Consider the following 20,365-nt stretch of genomic DNA (forward strand, 5'->3'; position numbering starts at 1 on the left):
CCTGTTTTTTCGGTCTCAGATTTTAAATAAATGCAGTTAATATAAAAAATATATAAATATTCAAACAACTCAATTAGTACTAATTGGGCCTTGGCACAAATACAGCGTATCAAAGGTTTTATGTCTTTTTACACGTAAAAGTGTGTAAAATTATGAACAAAACAGACTATTGTGAAACTGAGCATAACCAGGTGTTAGTAGATCAAGGTGAATGTCCATGACCTATGACACCTTGACGACATGTGAAAACAGGTGCTTGAAACCCATGTGCATGTGATTTGTCAGTGGTTAGTGATTTGTGAGTGGCATTGTGAGATAGTGAATCATGGTCAAAATATCAGAACGTAAAAGTAACATATTCACTTCTCAAACAACAACTTACATGTCATTATTATTATGTACATAAACATAGCTGTTATGTTTATTGTTGTTTTGATAAACTTTTTCCAGGCTTATTTGCATAAAGCCTATAGCGTGTTTCTGCCATGTCAATTTGGACTTAGTTTTATTTTTGAATATTGAAAGTGCCTACAAATTACCCCCTGGAAAGTACATTTTGTATTGAGCACTGAGATACAACTAGCAATTCCAGACTGGTACTTTTCCAGTTGTTTTGTTATTTCGTATTTACAGTTTTTGTCCATTTCCATGAGTACTTTAATGCAGCCAGTAATGTCAGATTCTGAGACACAACTTATTTTCCAGGTACTTGCACAAATCCTCGGGGTGCCTGTTATTTGAACCTGAAAAGTGCATACCGTATTTCATCTAATAGACGCCGGGCTTCTAATAGACGCCTATCCTCTAATAGACGCCGGGTCGATCAATTGATACAACGGGACATTCGCGGTCAAAGTGAAATGGGGCTATTAATAGAAGCTGGTCCTCCAATAGACGCCGGGCCTCTAATTGACGACTGGTCAAAGGCGTCTAATAGAGGAAATACGGTAGCTGTCATCACTGCATGTATGCAGCTTCACAACATGGTAGTAAGCCTAAGACTTCCAGTTCCCCATGACACGCCTGACACTGGTACAGGAGATGATGAGAACCACACAGCTCAACAGCAGGCCCCTTGTGATGATGGAAATCAAGTCAGGAGACTTCTCATCCAGTCTAGATTTTCAAGTATGACAAATCACAGATTTTCAAGAATGAAAAAAACCATACTATCTATATATTACGATTAAAGCTGCTTTAATTATACACATTGATTTCAGTATTTATTTAGGTCCATGTATTTAATTCTTTATGATTGAAGACAGCAAGCTGTTACTGTCATGGTTTGTATGAACTGAATGTTTTCTCTTTCGAGATTGGACCCGTGAAGATTCCGGGGTAGAATAGGTCTTCAGCAACCCATGCTTGCCGTAAAAGGCGTCTATGCTTGTCGTAAAAGGCGACTAACGGGATCGGGTTGTCAGGCTCGCTGACTTGGTTGATGGTTGACTTGGCATGTCATCGATCACAATTGCGTGGATCGATGCTCACGATATTAATCACTGAAATGTCTGGTCCAGACTCGATTATTTACAGACCGCCGTCATATAGCTGGAATATTGCTGAGTGCGGCGTTATACAACTAACCAACCAAACAACACTTTCCAGATTGAGCCTCTGTTGCTGAATCTCTCTGAGGGACCTCAGCTCACACAGAATGCCCTCAAGCAGGTGACCCTTCCTGTCCTCATCCCCAGACTGGGTCTTCATATAGCCACCCCCTTCATCTGATAAACAGAGATTATTTATTCCATTCAGTATGACAAATTTGTTAATTGGGTCATTAACTATTGGACACCGGAAAACTATGTATGAAGGAGAAATTATATGAACTATTTAAAGAATTATTCAAAATTATAATTCTTTCGTTGCGTGAAGGGTAATATTATTATTTACCTTGAATTGATTGTGATAATCTCTTTCTCTGATTTCCACCAGCAGCTCTACATCTAAGGGATGGGGGGGCCTGATGCTGCTGTAACATAATTATACATTATGTATATTTACATTGAGATTATGACAAATAGAATGGTGAGTGGTGTTAAGGAATCACAACTTCCTGTCACTGATAACTGTGAATGAATATTTTCACATTAATATGACTGGTAAATGGTCTCTGAACTGATTGTTGGTTGGGATAACAGTAAATGCTGAGCCATTTAAAATTAATGTATTACAATAAATAAACAATGATTGTAAACAATTGCGATTTTTAGTTTCTTAAGAAATATTGAAACTTAAATGTTCGTACAAGCTCATTCTCTGTTCCTCTGTAAGAGGTGAGGTGAAATGGGGTTTAACGTCGCGTCCAAGATTATTGCACTTATATAGCGACGTGCATGCAGGTGTATGTGTGTGGCTGCTTGTACTAGTCCGGACTGATGCCGATTTATAGCGCTAGCACACTGAGACACAGTATACTGACTCCGAGCCGACCAGTCCTTGTTTTAGCCCCTTAATGTCGAGCGCCAGACAGGGTAGCAACAAGTTCCATCTTTTGGTATGACACGGCCGGGGATCGAACCCCGGACCTTCCGCTGTCCGGGCGGACGCTCCACCACTAGACCACGGAGGCGGCCCTCCTCTGTAAGATGTATTGGAGGGACTTACATGTAATTCATGTCCATCTTGCCAATGTGGAAATCCATTCATTGAAATGGTTAGTTCACGTTACATTTATGAAGAACACAAAGATATTTGCTTAATGAGACTAATAGATACATTTACCAATGCTAAATTTGAAAAGACAACGACAGCTGGCGTTTGGCTTGAAGGAAATTGTAAAATTGACTTGTTTGCAAAACAATTGTGTGCTAAAATATGTGTTATTTGAAAGGAAGTTTATATACATACTTGTTAATTGTGTGTGTTCACAAATCTCTTTCATGTTGTAATATTTTCCTGAGTATAATTTTGTATAGATGGAAAATATAAGGTATATTTCTCATGACTGAGTAACAGACTGAGTATTATGGATCAAAAGCAATACGATCGCACAGACGATATGAATGCAACAGGTGTATGCGAGGACTAACGTATTCACAGGAAATGATCAATAAACCCCTGTGATCAATTGACATGTGTATATGTATTAAGTGTGGAAATGCCAACAGCTGAGTGAGTTGAACGTGGCCTCGGTAGTTCCTCAAAGATTAATTATGTTTACGAAATAAGTCGGGACAGATTTATTTGGCACTTTATGCCAACGTCCTCTGTGGATGAAGCTAAGTTAGACAATGGTGCAAGTTATCTCTGTATTTCACTTCATTTCGGATTCCACAGCCTGTAACAAGGATAATTGCTCACACCTATGTGAGTGAGTGAGTGAGTATGGTTTTACGCCGCTTTAAGCAATATTCCAGCAATATCACGGCGGGGGACATCATAGGTACCCACACACCTATGTGAAATGCTCATTCGGGCTTATCAAAGTTGGTAGTGTGGCAAATGCCAACTTCAAGATAAAGCTTCTAAATTCTACAGTAAAGTCAAAGTTGTTGCCGAGCCAAAGGTTCGAGATAGCGCTATGTAAATTTATTTCTCGAATTTGAGATTAGCAGTCTTTGGTTTTGGTTTGGTCATCGCATCCCAATTCCGTGGATCGATGCTTATGATGTCAATCAATGGATTGTCTGGTCCAGACTCGAATATTTTCAGACCACCGTCTTACAGCTGGAATATTGTTGAGTGCGGCGTTAAACAACAAAAACAACAGCAACAACAAATAACCTTTGTCAACTGCACTCACCCCAAAATACTTCAGGTAGACTTTGCTAGCCCAGAGATACAGTTATAGTGACATGATAGTGATGTACTACATCAGTACTACACTGACGACGAAGTGAGGTTCATATGTCCGACTTTGTGAGGTGTAGACCGAGACAGATTCGTAATAATACCAAACCCGAATTGATAGTGACATTGGGGGCACGGGTGGCCCAGTCGTCTTAGGCGCCGCGATTCGCTGTGCAGAGCTGCGTCCCTTGGGCACGCCAGAAACCTGTGGGTTCGAATCCCGGTTCGCCCAGATTATGTTTCTAGGTTTGTCAGCACCATACCCGTGCTCGTGGGTTTCACCGAAATGGTAAACATCTTAGACCTGCATCACTTCGGACTTTCCTCCCACATTAAGCTGACACGCTGTGATATAACTGGAATACTGTTAAAAGCGGCGTTAAACCCAACTCACTCACTCACTCGTAATAATATAGAGATTGGGGAAACCTAAGAAACGGGCTATAAAAGTCTTTGAACATGTAGGGTATGTATATTTGTGAATATCTACCTTTTCAACGATGTATGTTTGTGTGTTTTATTCTTTATTTTCATGGATGGTTTATGTCAGGCGATGTGCTGATGGGGTCCGCTCACAAAACCGAAAACGTTCTCGTATCGACCAACTGGGCTATCCTCACATTGCCCGAATGGGCTATATAGCCCGTCTCGTAGGTTTCCCCACCTTGATATATACACAGTTATGTAAATTCCAAATCTCAAATGACATACTGCATACGCAGTAAACTACGGTTAAAACGAACTTAAAGGGACTACTAATTTTAGTTCGTTATAACCGTAGTTCGTTATAAGCACATATACAGCATAACTACTGCAAGTCGTCGGGACCAAAAAAGTAAGTTCGTTATATCCGTCAGTTAGTTATAAGCGTGTTCGTTATAACTGTAGTTACTGTATTCACAACTTATTCGAGATGACATAATTCGTACAACCAATATGATCAATAAGAGTATAACACTCACGCCACTAAAGCTAGGAACATCACTTAAACCCCAGGGTCAAACCACAACACACAGTCCAACCACCCGTGAAGAATCCGTGGTTGAGTAGGTCTTCAGCAACCCATACTTGCCGTAAAAGGCGCCTTTGCTTGTCGTAAAAGGCGACTAACGGGATCGGGTGGTCAGGCTCGCTGACTTGGTTGATACAAGTCATAGATCCCAAATGCGTGGATCGAGACTCATGCTGTCAATCACTGGATTGTGTGGTCCAGACTCGATTATTAACAAACCGCCGTCATATAGTTGGAATATTGCTGAGTGCGGCGTTAAACAACCAACCAACAACAACACAATCCAACCTGGTCAGCGTTTTGCATGATGGTTACATGAACAAATCAAGTAAATCCACTATCCAAAAGCCTATCCACTCACTTCAACCAGCTTACATAACTTCACTCTCATAATCACTTACAGTTCAACAACACTTGTCAGACCTCAAGCACACAACCCATACACACAGTCAAACCAAATTAAAATGTCATTGTGATCTTGACAGAGCCAATCGCCGCTTCCGTCGAGTGGCCTTGACCCATGAGCATCAACGTTGAAGACGGCTCTAGGCAATGACAGCACAACGCTGTCAAATCCGTGACTGGCAGAGAGTGCATTTTTTTTGACGAAGGAAGAATCTGCTATTCCATAGTGATGGTCATGCTGGGGTTTATTGTCGTAGGGGGGGCCATTGGCGCAAGGCTGCAGTCATGAAGCGCATCCATGGTGTCGGTTTGGTAATGGTTTGTGGCATTCGTCAACACTCGCCCCTTTCCGTAACCTGCAAGAAGACTCGTCCCCCTATCGGTGAATGTTATGTGCGAAAATACGACAAACCAATCAGAATGCGCGTATGATTTCAAGTTCTTCGTCAAAGAATCCGAATTTTTTATTATATATATGTCTTGCATCTTAAAATATACCCAAGACACAGTTAAATGTGTTCAATCATACTGTATAATTCCGCATGTCCCGATGTGCTGTAACTTGCATCTGAAATATATATAATATATGGGGAAATATATGTGAACCATTACGCAAAGAGTTGACAATTGTTTTAGGTATGCCCGTTTGCGCCAAGACGAAACCCGGTCGCAAAAATGACCATGAGAGGGGCACGAGTCGCTATTCGTCTTGTCCCGGAATAACACGAGTTGGTCACGAATGGGTTTGTGGAGGCATTTGTGGCAACCAACTCGACGGAACTTGTGATCATCCGTGGCAACCTCAACGACCATATCGACAGGGATGACGTTTTTCAACAAATGGGTTACACTTTCTTCTTTTTTGGGGGGTAGCCTAGTGGTAAAAGCGTTCGCTCGTCACGCCGAAGGCCCGGGTTCGATTCCCGACATGGGTACAATATCTTAATATCTTGTCCCCCGTCGTGATATTGCTTGTATATTGCTAAAAGCGGAGTAAACCCATACTCGTTCACTCACTTTCCTGTTTGTTCATTGTTTTTGCAACCATCAAACTTGGGTATATAATTTCTACCTTGGAGAAAGAGCGTTCTTGGAAGCATTACGCAAATGATAATGACGCCATTCCTGGTGTTGAGGACTGTTTACGTTACTTAACTTGATATTATGTTGACGATACAATACATTACGTTACGTATCCTGATACTATGTTGACGATAAAAAAACGTAACGTTACGTATCCTGATACTATGTTGACGATAAAATGCGTTAAGTATCCTGATACTGTGTTGACGATGAAATACGTTACGTATCCTGATACTACGATGACGATGAAATACGTTACGTATCCTGATACTATGTTGACGATAAAAAAACGTAACGTTACGTATCCTGATACTATGTTGACGATAAAATGCGTTAAGTATCCTGATACTATGTTGACGATGAAATACGTTACGTATCCTGATACTATGTTTACGATGGAATACGTTACGTATCCTGATACTATGTTGACGATGAAATACGTTGCGTATCCTGATACTATGTTTACGACGAAATACGTTACGTATCCTGATACTATGTTTACGATGGAATACGTTACGTATCCTGATACTATGTTGACAATGAAATACGTTACGTATCCTGATACTATGTTTACGATGAAATACGTTATGTATCATGATACTATGTTTACGATGAAATGCGTTACGTATCCTGATACTATGTTTACGATGGAATACGTTACGTATCCTGATACTATGTTGACGATGAAATACGTTGCGTATCCTGATACTATGTTTACGACGAAATACGTTACGTATCCTGATACTATGTTTACGATGAAATACGTTACGTATCCTGATACTATGTTTACGATGGAATACGTTACGTATCCTGATACTATGTTGACAATGAAATACGTTACGTATCCTGATACTATGTTTACGATGAAATACGTTATGTATCATGATACTATGTTTACGATGACATACGTTACGTATCCTGATACTATGTTTACGATGAAATACGTTACGTATCCTGATACTATGTTGACGATGAAATACGTTTCGTATCCTGATATTATGTTCACAATGCAATACGTCCAATACTGGCTGCTAAAGTTTTAGGGGCATTGAAACACTGTTGACACGCATGTTTAATCATGAGCAAGAATGAGGGACAAAGAAATATCGTGGCGCGCCAAAGGGCGGTAAATCATTGGAGTGGAACTTGTACGTACTATCATAGAAACTGAATTATTCACGCTTATTTCTTTAATATTATTTGCATTAATCACGATTGCCGGGATCGGAAATAAAAGTGTATTTATTTTATTAATGAATTTTGATCATATAAGAGGCTCTAGTAGAATTTTGTCATTTATCAAAGTAACTGGCTATTCTTTAGCCTTGTGCTTGAGTCGTTACAACCCCCCGAACTACCATGTCCCTTTCCGATAACACGAGTGGTCATTAATAGTCAATGTTGTTCATCCGGTTTTCATGATAATTGAGGAAACTGATTGTTCTATCGCGACCCCGCTCGTAAAGTCAAACATATCTACTCATGTTCGACGCAGCTTGTGATAAACCTACTTCCTTGCTAGAAATATCACGTTTAGCTCACCATACACATAGTATACACAAAACCGCCGAATTAAATATCTGCTCTGTTGTAAACACGTTAGTGTTAGATTGTCTCCTATCCCAGCTTAGCAAGTGGAATCAAATGTAAATATGAAATGTAGATTATGTAATGAATTTAATCAGACTGTCCAACACATTGTCGGTGGATGCCTAGCTTTGGCATAAACACAGTATCTTAACGACATGATGGAGTTGTTCGATCATTCTTCGCCATGCTTGTGGTTTGACACAGGGGTCAATCCATGGTACGACCCGGAATATGTAAAGGGCGTCATGGAAAAATGACAAATACAAAATTCTTTGGAATAGGCCCGTTTACAGCCTCAGGCGCATCCAGGACAACAAACCTGGTCTTGTCCTTTTTGATAAATCCAATGAAATCATTCACATCATTGAATTTTCTGTCGCCTTTGACACTGATGTTATTGACAAATATATATGGTAAATATGCGAACCTCGCATTCGAAATATCACGCTTGCATCCCAAGTACCAAGTTGTCCGACTACCCATTGTTCTCGGTGGGTTCGCCCCAGTCGCTATCTGGGCTGCGTGTAGAGGGGGCAAGAGCCCTGAGCTGAGCTGATGATGAGCCTATAACCAGCCTGACTGTGCCAGGATCACCGAAACCCTCTTTGCTGCATTTTATATTTTAATCTACTACTATATTTTCTCTAACAGAAGCCGGGTCTGAACCCAGATTGGAAGAACAGAGACATGGTGCCCATTTAGAAACCTTTTAATGAATGGCCCCACACTTCCGGTGGAAACAACCCTTTTACAAAGTGATGGTAGCGCAAGGAGTTTGGTAAATCCGTGTTAAAAAATGAAAGTTACAATATTATTAGTGCTAAGATTGCTTCGAGGTAGTGGACCCGGTTTTCAAATAAACGCCAGGTTATAATTATGTCCGAACATTTATAAACGCCGGAGTGACCTGTTAAAGGAAATGGGATACTAATTAGGATGCAAGGTGAGCTAAACGTCTTACTTCTCCCAAGCAATGCTTTGACGACACATGAAAATATGGCGACTCGCTGGAAGGCCACTGTGTTGGCGTTGTGCGTTCTCTGCTGTGAAACGCAGCTTGGAACCTCCGTGCTTCACAGGGATAGAACGATTATTACCAAAGTGTCACTCCTAGAAGAGGAAATCACTGATATCAGAAGCCGCATGGATCGAATCGATCGAAAACGGAAAACAGATTTACAGATATTCCGCAATGACTTAACCCTCCATCTTGAAAGTGTTGTCCCCGACGTGATGTCAAGGGTGATTGAGGAAATGGCGAAAGCTGGAACAATACAAGGACTAATAGAAGGGACCGTCCACACAAAGGTACAGTCCGTTGAACAACAACTACAACAACTGAAGACGTTGGCTTTGAATTCCATCAAAACAAAACCACCTGTTCCTGCGAAAGTAGGGACGTTGGATTCTAACAAACCTACTCGGAAAATGTTCGGAAAGCGTTTCAAACGATACGATAAGATTATCAAAGAGCTTAAAGCTGATGGTGATAATCAGAAAGTGATGATAAACGAACTGCATTCGGCTCTGGCGGAACAGAGGATGTTGCTGGAGGTGCTGAGAATGGACATGGAGAAGATGACCTCAAGGTCAGGCAGCACGACCAAGCCGGGATCTGAAACTGTGACGTCATACAGTACTCTGACGCCTAAAGGTTTGATTTAGTTTAACCGTTCGCTGATAATGTTTCTCAGTCAGTTAGATTTTAAAGCCATCTTCAACTTACAGTATTTCTGCTATATTACGGCGTGTCGGGGGAATGCCAGGTGCATTGGTATGGTGCGGACACACAATGATCACAAACAGGGGGAATCTGGATTATATGAGCTGAAGATCATAGAATACTGGTTCGTCCTGACCTTTGGTGATAATTACGCCAGTCATGGTTTCATGGTATTTACCATAAATATAATGTCATATTATTCTACCATGTATTTGGAATTTACTCGATTCTGATTGGTCAATCAGAGGCTATAAAATCACAATAAACCCCCTCTGATTGAAACAGCTGGTTTGACGGCCGCATCACCGCGGAAGCTAATATTCATAGAATAGTACAGTATACTTTGAGGATTTCTGTGACCAGTGGCGGACGTAATTCAAACTCCTTTCACACTGACACCGCATCAAATATATTTGTGTACCGATTACATAACTATTATGGAAAGGGTGGGGTGGTAGTTCACTGGACGACACTGTGTATATTGGGCGGCTCCTTTGATATCTCCTCCAAACATACTTTTTTTGAATGACCCCATTAAACGATGATACACATCTCGATGAATATTTCAAGGCACTAATTCATCTTTCATAAACATTTTTTCCTCTTTGTGCTTAATATATCTACATATCAACGAAAATTTGCAAAACATGTATCCACAAAATAAATATACATTTTCAGGCTAGGTATTTGCCCACAGCAACACCTGCATAACTGTTTATTCACGCGTGGTGTGGTAGATCGTAATTGACCGAGAGCAGGTATTGTAGAATCACCTGTAAATAAGGCCGACACTATAATTAGATACAACGTCCTAATGAGAATATGAGAGTTATCATAAGAAGGCTGTTGTTTTTTCTTAACTGTTACCATTTTCATACCAAAAGTGACAATGCATTTAAAAGTTGCTTTAGTGTTATAATATTCACTCAAGTTTTCCTCAATCGCCTGTAAACATAATTCCCATTGGTCAGTTCGACACCGCATATAATTAAATAATTATTTCGAGATTTCGTTAGAATGTGAGATATTCAGCCAGACGTTATGCAATCAAAGACGAATCGTTTTTTGTTGCCATTAAAATACGCGCATGTGTACCTGTATATTGCATACTTAGTGTCACTTACTTTTCCAGTGTGATGTATCAACGAGACATAAAATGGGAAATGAAAAAGAAACTAACTAAACTTAAAAGCTTTAATGTGTTGGAAAATGTCGCTAATGAATTGGCGTATCGTTGCAATATGTAAAAAAGGTGAAATTTATAAAACTTCTGTAAAGGAAACATCCAACGAAGGGCCCTTTTTAAATAGTAATGTAATGATATAATATAAAGTATATTTCACATGATACAATATACTCTGTACACAATTAGTTAATTATTTAAAGGGACTGACGAAAATATGGGCGAAATATTCTAATAGTTGAATTAAGGTAAAATGAGTTGAATCATGTGTCATGCTTATAAAACCTTTATGTATTTGCGAAACTAAAACTGTTGAGCAAAGGAAAATATTCTCGCCAATGGGCGAAATATTTCAATATCGCTATAAAATCGTTGAATTAAGTTAAAATGGCCCATGGGCCACACTTCGCCCATGGACAGGCCCATGGGCGACATAGTGTAAATATTGAGTTTTTGAAAAAAAAAAATTTCATTTTTTCTTCCTTGGTATGTTCCCATGAAAACAGCATGTTTAATTTTGTAAATACCTTTGAAGGAGAGTCGGCAAAGACCGTAGAGTTTCTGGACTTTTGGGTTTCCAGAATTAAAATGGGACGTGTTTACTATTTTCAGTCATTGTCGGTAGGCATATTCAAATAAATTATTACATCTACAATTACAGGTTACAAAATGCACAGATGCGGTTACTACAATATTCAAAGGATGTGTGGCAATACATTTCGTGCAGAAAAACACGACATAAATCAACAAAGGGAATGTATTTACGTTTTGGAGACAACAGAGAGCTTGGAATGTTGGCGCTTTTCTATATACGAATGTGATGTCATATCTTTTGCGTCACAATGAGCGATATGACGTCATAATGGTGACGAGCGATGTGGAGCGAAAGCCTTGAAAGGTTGCTTTGTTTTCTTTAGGGATGCCCACCTCATGTTAGCTTACCAAGTTGCCGTGCTTATATGCTTTCAATGCCTGTCATATGTTCGAGTGAAGTATTACGGTGTAAACAAACTGCTTGAGTAAATACAGCACCATATTTTGTTCGGTGATTCCGTCATTCAGATCGCTAACCCACTCAAAACACTGAACTCAACCCATGCCGCTTCACTCAATATATTTGCTAACACCAAAGAGTTCGCGTTTTATTTAGTCATGAAAGAATGGAGATAAACATACTGTGTTTTCAATGTAGAGCTAGGTTACCTGTAGATTTAACCGCGCTAAATTTAACATTTGAAACCTCACGCTGCGTGTTCGGTTCCAAATTTAGCGGGGTTAAATGTACAGGTAACCTAGCTCTACATTGTAAACACAGTATGTTTATCGCCTAATTATATGAGTATTATATTTCAATTCTGTAATGAAAATATCGTCCTTCACCTTCGTCACTTTGCTAACCGAACAGGATATGAAGACCATGATGACAGTCATACAGCGTTTTGTGGTCTTAATGTATGATCGGGCCGGCATCGGTACAACAGTTGATTAGGCACGCAAAGACTTATTCACAAAGAAATCCCACATGGGCAATACATGTACCGTCCTCCATTGTATTATGGGGCGGTCGGGTAGCTTAGTGGTTAAAGCGTTCGCTCGTCACGCCGAAGACCCGGGTTCGAATCCCGACATGGGTACAATGTGTGAAGCCCAAATCTGGTTCCCCCGCCGTGATATTGCTGGAATATTGCTAAAAGCGGCGTAAAACCATACTCACTCACTCCATGGTATTATATCATCATTTAATTATCATAACACTGTTTGGATACACTCAGTAAACATGGATGAGAGCAGGGATGAGGATTCTGATAAAGTTTCTGCACCAGTCTGGACGAGATTCATCCTCGATTGTCTGGTGTATATCTCCTCCCATTATAAACAATACCTTGCAGCCTTTTTGGAAAGTGGTGTCGCCATCTTCATCTTTCTGATCAGTGACGTCCTTCAGAGTGTCTGCCGCACCATGAGTGTAATCTGCTTTGAGTGAGTGAGTGAGTGAGTATGGTTTTACGCCGCTTTTAGCAATATTCCAGCAATATCACGGCGGGGGACACCAGAAATGGGCTTCACATATTGTACCCATGTCGGGAAACGAACCCGGGTCTTCGGCGTGATGAGCGAACGCTTTAACCACTAGGCTACCCGACCGCCCCTAATCTGCTTTGACGATAATTCTAAGCGCCGTGTTATTCAAATAATAGCCAATGTATCAAGAGCATTTTACAGATGAGAGATGCATTACACTGGACAATCGATATTGAATGAGCGTATCACTGGAATCATTATGTTTCAGGGTTAAATACTGAACCCTCCATTAAAGTCGTCATAGCGAAAAGAGGGAGTACCGCTATCCTGCCATGCTCTGTTGCCAGCCAAACGGATTCATATGTGAGTACTTTTGACAGGGCCCCGTCTTCAACAGCCAATACTTGTCGTAAGAAGTCACCGTGATTAACGGGATCGGGTGGTCAGGCTTGCTCACTGGTCTAGACGTTGTATGTCCTGTACTGGTCTAGACGTTGTATGTCCTGCACTGGTCTAGACGTTGTATGTCCTGTACTGATCTAGACGTTGTATGTCCTGCACTGAGCTAGACGTTGTATGTCCTGCACTGGTCTAGACGTTGTATGTCCTGTACTGATCTACACGATGTATGTCCTGCACCGAGCTAGACGTTGTATGTCCTGCACTGGTCTAGACGTTGTATGTCCTGCACTGGTCTAGTCGTTGTATGTCCTGTACTGATCTACACGATGTATGTCCTGCACTGGTCTAGACGTTGTATGTCCTGTACTGATCTACACGATGTATGTCCTGCACCGAGCTAGACGTTGTATGTCCTGCACTGGTCTAGACGTTGTATGTCCTGCACTGGTCTAGACGTTGTATGTCCTGTACTGATCTACACGTTGTATGTCCTGTACTGATCTAGACACCGTATGTCCTGCACTGAGCTAGACCTCGTATGTCCTGCACTGAGCTAGACGTTGTATGTCCTGCACTGGTCTAGACGGTGTATGTCCTGCACTGGTCTAGACGTTGTATGTCCTGCACTGGTCTAGACGTTGTATGTCCTGCACTGGTCTAGACGTTGTATGTCCTGCACTGGTCTAGACGTATGTCCTGCACTGAGCTAGACGTTGTATGTCCTGCACTGGTCTAGACGTAATATGTCCTGCACTGGTCTAGACATTGTATGTCCTGCACTGAGCTAGACGTTGTATGTCCTGCACTGGTCTAGACTTTGTATGTCCTGCACCGAGCTAGACGTTGTATGTCCTGCACAGACCTAGACGTTGTATGTCCTGCACTGAGCTAGACATTGTATGTCCTGCACAGAGCAAGACGTTGTATGTCCTACACTGGTCAAGACGTTGTATGTCCTGCACTGAGCAAGACGTTGTATGTCCTGCACTGATCTAGACGTTGTATGTCCTGCACCGAGCTAGACGTTGTATGTCCTGCACTGAGATAGACGTTGTATGTCCTGCACTGAGATAGACGTTGTATGTCCTGCACCGAGCTAGACGTTGTATGTCCTGCACCGAGCTAGACATTGTATATCCTGCACTGGTCTAGACGTTGTATGTCCTGCACTGAGATAGACGTTGTATGTCCTGCACTGAGATAGACGTTGTATGTCCAGCACTGGTCTAGACGTTGTATGTCCTGCACTGAGCTAGACGTTGTATGTCCTGCACTGAGATAGACATTGTATGTTCTGCACCGAGCTAGACATTGTATGTCCTGCACTGAGCTTGACGTTGTATGTCCTGTACTGGTCTAGACGGTGTATGTCCTGCACTGAGCTAGACGTTGTATGTCCTGCACTGAGCTAGACATTGTATGTCCTGCACTGGTCTAGACATTGTATTAAGTGTGTGAGACATTGTCTGTGTCATGAGCTTCTCCATTAACTGTTGACCAACACTGTGCTGTTTTCAACGACCATTCTTGTAGTTATTTCAATATGTTTATGTCAAATCTTAGAGAATATCTGCTTGTTATCACTCAGTTGCAGATTGAAAGAATGAATGTATTGCACCTTTAATACATGGTAACGCGTTGTTATGACGTCACGTTGCTATTGACCGCCTCCCAAGCAAACAATGAGAAAAATTGGCGTGAATTTTTCGGCAGAACGTAAGATTTGTATTATGACATTTTGGAATACTACATTTCACATTCCACGTGGAGACTCTACAGTCAATAAACACAGTGCGGTCCTCTCCATTCCATGACGACAAACTTCAACGCTAACTGGCAACAGATTTTACACAGAAAACCCTCCTGGACCAACAACTAAATGCCTGTATTTCGAAATTCAGTGATAATTGAAAGGTGGGGGAACCTGTCCACTGAGATTAAGATGTGTACAAATTATTCATATTTGTAACCTCGAATTCCTTTCGGCGTTTTGCTAGTATCCGATTATCGTTTTTTCCGAGTCTATTTTTTAGGGGGAGGCCAAATGTTTCCACTTGAAGTTTTGTCTCTGCAGGGAATAACAGCGACAAAACCCGTTCTATATACATCCTGGGTTACAATTCTCATCACAACTTTATCAGGGTTCTGATGACAATTGGTCCTTGGATATGGTCAGCTTCTGATCTGTCGTCGACAGTTTGGATACCCATCGTGTGGACAGCGGACGTTGTGTGTGACAGTTAAGGTGGCCTGACCTGAACCAAAACGGATTCCAATAGTGTCGACGATATTGCTGAATTATAGCACGTTTGTCAGCATAACTATGCCTAGACGGCATCCAGTTGCCTTCCAGGGTTTCCATCTTTAGGACGACCAGTGCTTGTCCTTACAGTCATCCCCAACGTGCTTTTCATCTCTTTTTGTATTTCCTTTGGTGACATGCCCTTTATATGCAGGTACATTGTACTCAATCACAGCTCGTTTCTCAGTATTCTCCTTGTTCGCATTTTCACTCAACCTTGTCAAATTCTCTTGTTGACAGAAATCAGGTGTTGAAACGTCACACTTCACAAAACAATATCTATCAGGTCAAGAATTTTTAGATTTACCTCGTTCATGGTGTGCCACAAATAATATACACATTTCTATCTCTATGGACACATAGTACATGTAGATGGATTGTTATTTTAAATTGCTAAAAATCCAATTGTTCCAATTTACAGAGATTGTGGAGTTTTAAAGCAACTACACTTTATACCTGGAACCGCTTCTCAAGCTTGGCACTTACATCTGACCGTCGCTTGTCCATCGACAGGGGCTATAGCAGTGAATGGAATCTGAAGATCCGAGACATCAGAATAAGTGATGATGGGATGTACCTCTGTAGCAACAATGACGGCGACAAGCAAGCTTTGAAGCTGCTAGTACAACAATGATTCACGGTGGCAGAAATATGTGGACTTCGCCTCCATGTGCTCTGAGGCAAAATTAACATTTCTCAGAAGCACATTATTTTTAGGAAATTCTTTTATCATTTGTTTGTATAAAGTTCGGCCAAGTACATGTTGTGGGGAAAGGACAATTTGAGGTGTGAGGTGTTTTTTTCTCTTATACCCGAATACCTATTTAAAGACATCTGTCTATCCAAGTCCGAATCTTGACCAGTAATGTGTAATGCAGTTTGACTATTGGTCGATCTTTAATGTCTTATAATATCTTTATTTTTATTTTCCAGTTATCAAAATCCATTTAATATGATCATAGTTAATATTGACTTCGGGAATGTATGGATATTTTGCAACTTTTTCATAACACTTAAATCATCATGCTGACGGAGGACTTAAATGATCTGGATGATAATTTTTTGAATTATACAGATTGCTTTGCATGAAAACCAAACAATGCCATCAAATCCTGTTAATCCAGCATAACTGGTCGGATTATAATAGATGGAGGTATATACAACGTTTACATATGTTCTGTAGTAGTCTTGGGTTATTATTAATTATCGTCTGATTATAAGATGGGTGGAGTGAATATCTATTTTCTAGGTTTCATCCTATCCAATGTCCCTTAAAAGCAATGCTTCTATCTGACGGGACATGTGAACTTCCCCGTTTTCCGAGATGATGCGGTCTCGCGATTCACCAATCCCGTGTAAATGAATGGCTATCATGTTTCTATTCAATGAAAACACAACAACAGAGCTGATTCTGGTACATTAACAAAAGCAGTCTGCTTGTTCTTGAAGTCAATTAACACGCCAAGTTAAATAGCCATTCATTGGTATCAGGCTCATCAAAATAAACGCTTTTTCGCATATGCGCTTTGCTTCTGTCATTCCAAGGTGTCATTTGCTGTTTGTTTGTTGTTTAACGCCGCATTCAGCAATAGTCCAGCTGTATGACGGCGGTTTGTACGTTATCAAGTCTGGACCAGAAAATCCAGTGACTGACATCATGAGCATCGATCTACGCAATTTGGAAACGATGACATGTATCAACCATGTCAGCGATCCTGAACCCCGATCCCGTTGGTCGCTTTTTACAAGCAAAGTCGTCTTTTACGGCAAGTAGGGGTTGCTGAAGACCTATTCAACCCCGGAATCTTCACCGAATTTTGACAGAGACAACGTAACACAGTTACAATCATTGATCGATAATAAATAAACTGCCATATGATAACATAATAGTTTCTGGGTGGGTTCACATTCTAAACATGGTGTAAGTCTACAACAGCATTTAAAACAAATGTGAATAAAAGACCATCAAAGTAAATGAACACGAACACATTCTGAAGAATAAACTAACACATTTTATTCATTCAAAACGAAACAAAAGACTCAACATATCATTTTATTCAAACATGTGCATGGCCTAGAGCTTCTGTCTCTTCATGTGACATCAGTAGCAATATAACAATGACATTTCATTCAGTATTTCATGTTTTGCTTTAACATTTGCAACACTATTATAAGCGATCACAACAGCTGTTTTTTTTTATTATTTGGAACTTTTTCATTTCATCTTTACAAATATGAACTCACATGTTTATTTCAATCTTCACGTATTTACATGTTGTTATTTAACCTCCACAGATATCGTATTTATATAGAAACAGTTATAAATGCAATTATTTTCCCTCAGTTAAAAACTTACCTTATTGATCACAAAATCTATTCGTAAATATTTCATGACCACACCATCTGGTAACATGGTGTCGAGTGAGCAGATGCAAAAAGTTCATTGTTTCGGGGGTGAACACATATAACGCTGCATAAAAGGATCAATTCACTGTTGACAGTTATAAACTGCCAGGGAAAAGAAAATGTCAAACATTCTCAAGCTGTCGCCGAAACACTGCCAACTTAAGACCAGAGGCGCGTGCAGCACTTACAAAATAACTAAACACCTTTTTCTGATATGCCTAAAAATGCAAGTGCAGAAATGGTATAAAATGCAATTGATCCTTGCGAAAAATTACAAATAAATAAATGAAAAAGCACAAACGAAAGCGAGGGCCATGGGAATGAGGCAAATGGGTGCTAACCACATCCAGATTGCAAGAAATGTGTGCAACCATCCTCACAGTACATTTTGTGTTAGATTTAGTGGCCCGACTATTTCATTATCGTGTGATCTAATACTATGTATTGACTGGATGTATGTTATCTCTACTATGTTCGCTACCATAATCTTCTATTGAAAATGCTTTTGTAATTATGATTTTTCAAACATTGGGGGAATTTATATGTACATTCAGATATGTCTCATGTATTTATGATCATTTTTGCCTCACCAATAATTGTACATAGCTTGGTATGTATCTGTATGATACGGTTGGAAAGCTTATGTTCAGCGCTTTATTTCGATACTTACAACCTCACACGCTGGCAAGTCGCCCCAGTCTGTTGAATTCCTCCGACATCCGCGCTGTATATTTAAAGGCTTCCTAGATTTTGTTTCTCCACCCTCCAGGAACCGTGAAATCGTTCATGATTGTCTCGCTACTGGGGTGGGCACGGTCGAAACTCAGGTTTCGTCAGTAAGTGGTTTTCGGGACTAGGTTCGATCTAGAATCTGACTGAACTAAACTTTGTTACTAGGATTAATAAAACTCAGTTTTTCTAGTAATCCGTGGATAACCAACATTCCCGAGATGGTCTAGGCACTAAGTAACTACTGTTTGAAGTACAGTAAATTACGGTTATAACGAACTCAAATGGACCACTAATTTTAGTTCGAAATAACCGTAGTTCGTTATAAGCATATATACAGCATATTCACATCAAATGGCCGGGACTAAAAAATAAGTTCGTTATATCCGTCAGTTCGTTATAAACGTAGTTTACTGTACTCCGTTTTTTTCTAGTAATCCGTAATTGTCCAGTTATTTGGGAATTTTGTGTTTCCTTGTTCAGTCAAAGTGACTGAATCTTTTGTCTATTAAGACTAGCTGATATTCAGACGTAATCGATTATTTTTTAGTCTAAGTGGCTTGTTTGTGCCCTCTGTGTTTATTTCCCGTTATTTAACCCGACCGAGGTTATTCATTCGGTGTCGGCCGGGAAGTCGATAAAATTTACCAGTAGTACCGGAAAGGCGAATGGAGGGGTAAGGGACTGGGGACCGGGAAGGCGAATGAAAAGATCAGTGATGTGTACCCTCGTTATGTATACAACGGACACTTATACATTGAGGACACTGGGGTGTTGTGAGACGGAAAAGTGAAGAAAGAGATAAAAAAAAATTGAACTCAGAGAATGTGATTACTAACTTCCATTGAACTCGTGAGACGGAAAAATAAAGAAAGAGATAATCTGTGTTCGCAACTACACATACTAGAGGCTGCTTCTTTCACTTTACCCAGTGTATGTGGCGACGCGTACAGAAGGAAGGACTGGCAACAGAATACACTAGCGTTGAAGAAGTGAATTTTTGTGATGACCGGGAAGGCGAACGTAATTTCTAACTCTGAGGGAATTGATTTTCACCTTCCCAGGCCAGAACAATTCATTCCTTAGAGTGTTGAGTAAATTGACTCAGGTGTTAATTAGTCGCAGCCGACGTAATTGGCTGTCTACGCATCTGGTCGGTATCTTGTCACGGTGTTGTTTTAGCCTCTCATTGTAATACTGTAATTCAGTTGCTAAGTTCAGCCGCTGGTATATCTGCAGACCACGCGTGACGACGCCACAGGACGACCGGTACTCGTACACTTAACCATTTGCCCAGACCGCTTCCGTGGTCTAGTGGTAGAGCGTCCGCCCGGAGAGCGGAAGGTCAGGGGTTCGATCCCCGACCGCGTCATACCAAAAGACGTTAAAAGATGGTACTTGTTGTTACCCTGTCTGGCGCTCGGCATTAAGGGGCTAAAACAAGGACTGGTCGGCTCGGAGTCAGTATACTGTGTCTGAGTGGGATATTCATGTTAAACTGCGGCATGGTAGCTAGCACTATAAATCCGGACTAGTACAAGCAGCCACACAAACACACACACGTACATGCACGTCGCTATATAAGTGCAATAATCTTGGACGTGACGTTAAACCCCATTTCACCTCACCATTTGCCCAACAAGTTCGTCACAGGGACGGAAACGGAAGCAACATGGACCGCCGCATCAGTCGACGTGTCCGTGTCGCTGGTAA

General features: G+C 40.8%; 1 protein-coding gene across 1 annotated transcript; it reads left to right on the forward strand.

Annotated features, from left to right (window-relative positions):
• The first annotated feature begins 8,881 nt into the window (after positions 1–8,881).
• LOC139471732 (uncharacterized) lies at positions 8,882–17,035 on the forward strand. Its single transcript, XM_071254213.1, has 3 exons — positions 8,882–9,539; positions 13,082–13,176; positions 15,939–17,035. Exons 1-3 carry the CDS (start codon positions 8,882–8,884, stop codon positions 16,149–16,151), a joined length of 966 nt encoding a protein of 321 aa, XP_071110314.1. The 3' UTR covers positions 16,152–17,035.
• The last annotated feature ends 3,330 nt before the right edge of the window (positions 17,036–20,365 follow it).

Source organism: Haliotis cracherodii, unplaced genomic scaffold, assembly GCF_022045235.1.
Source record: "Haliotis cracherodii isolate W230 unplaced genomic scaffold, xgHalCrac1.p SCAF_23, whole genome shotgun sequence".
NCBI classification, from domain to species: Eukaryota; Metazoa; Mollusca; class Gastropoda; order Lepetellida; family Haliotidae; genus Haliotis; species Haliotis cracherodii.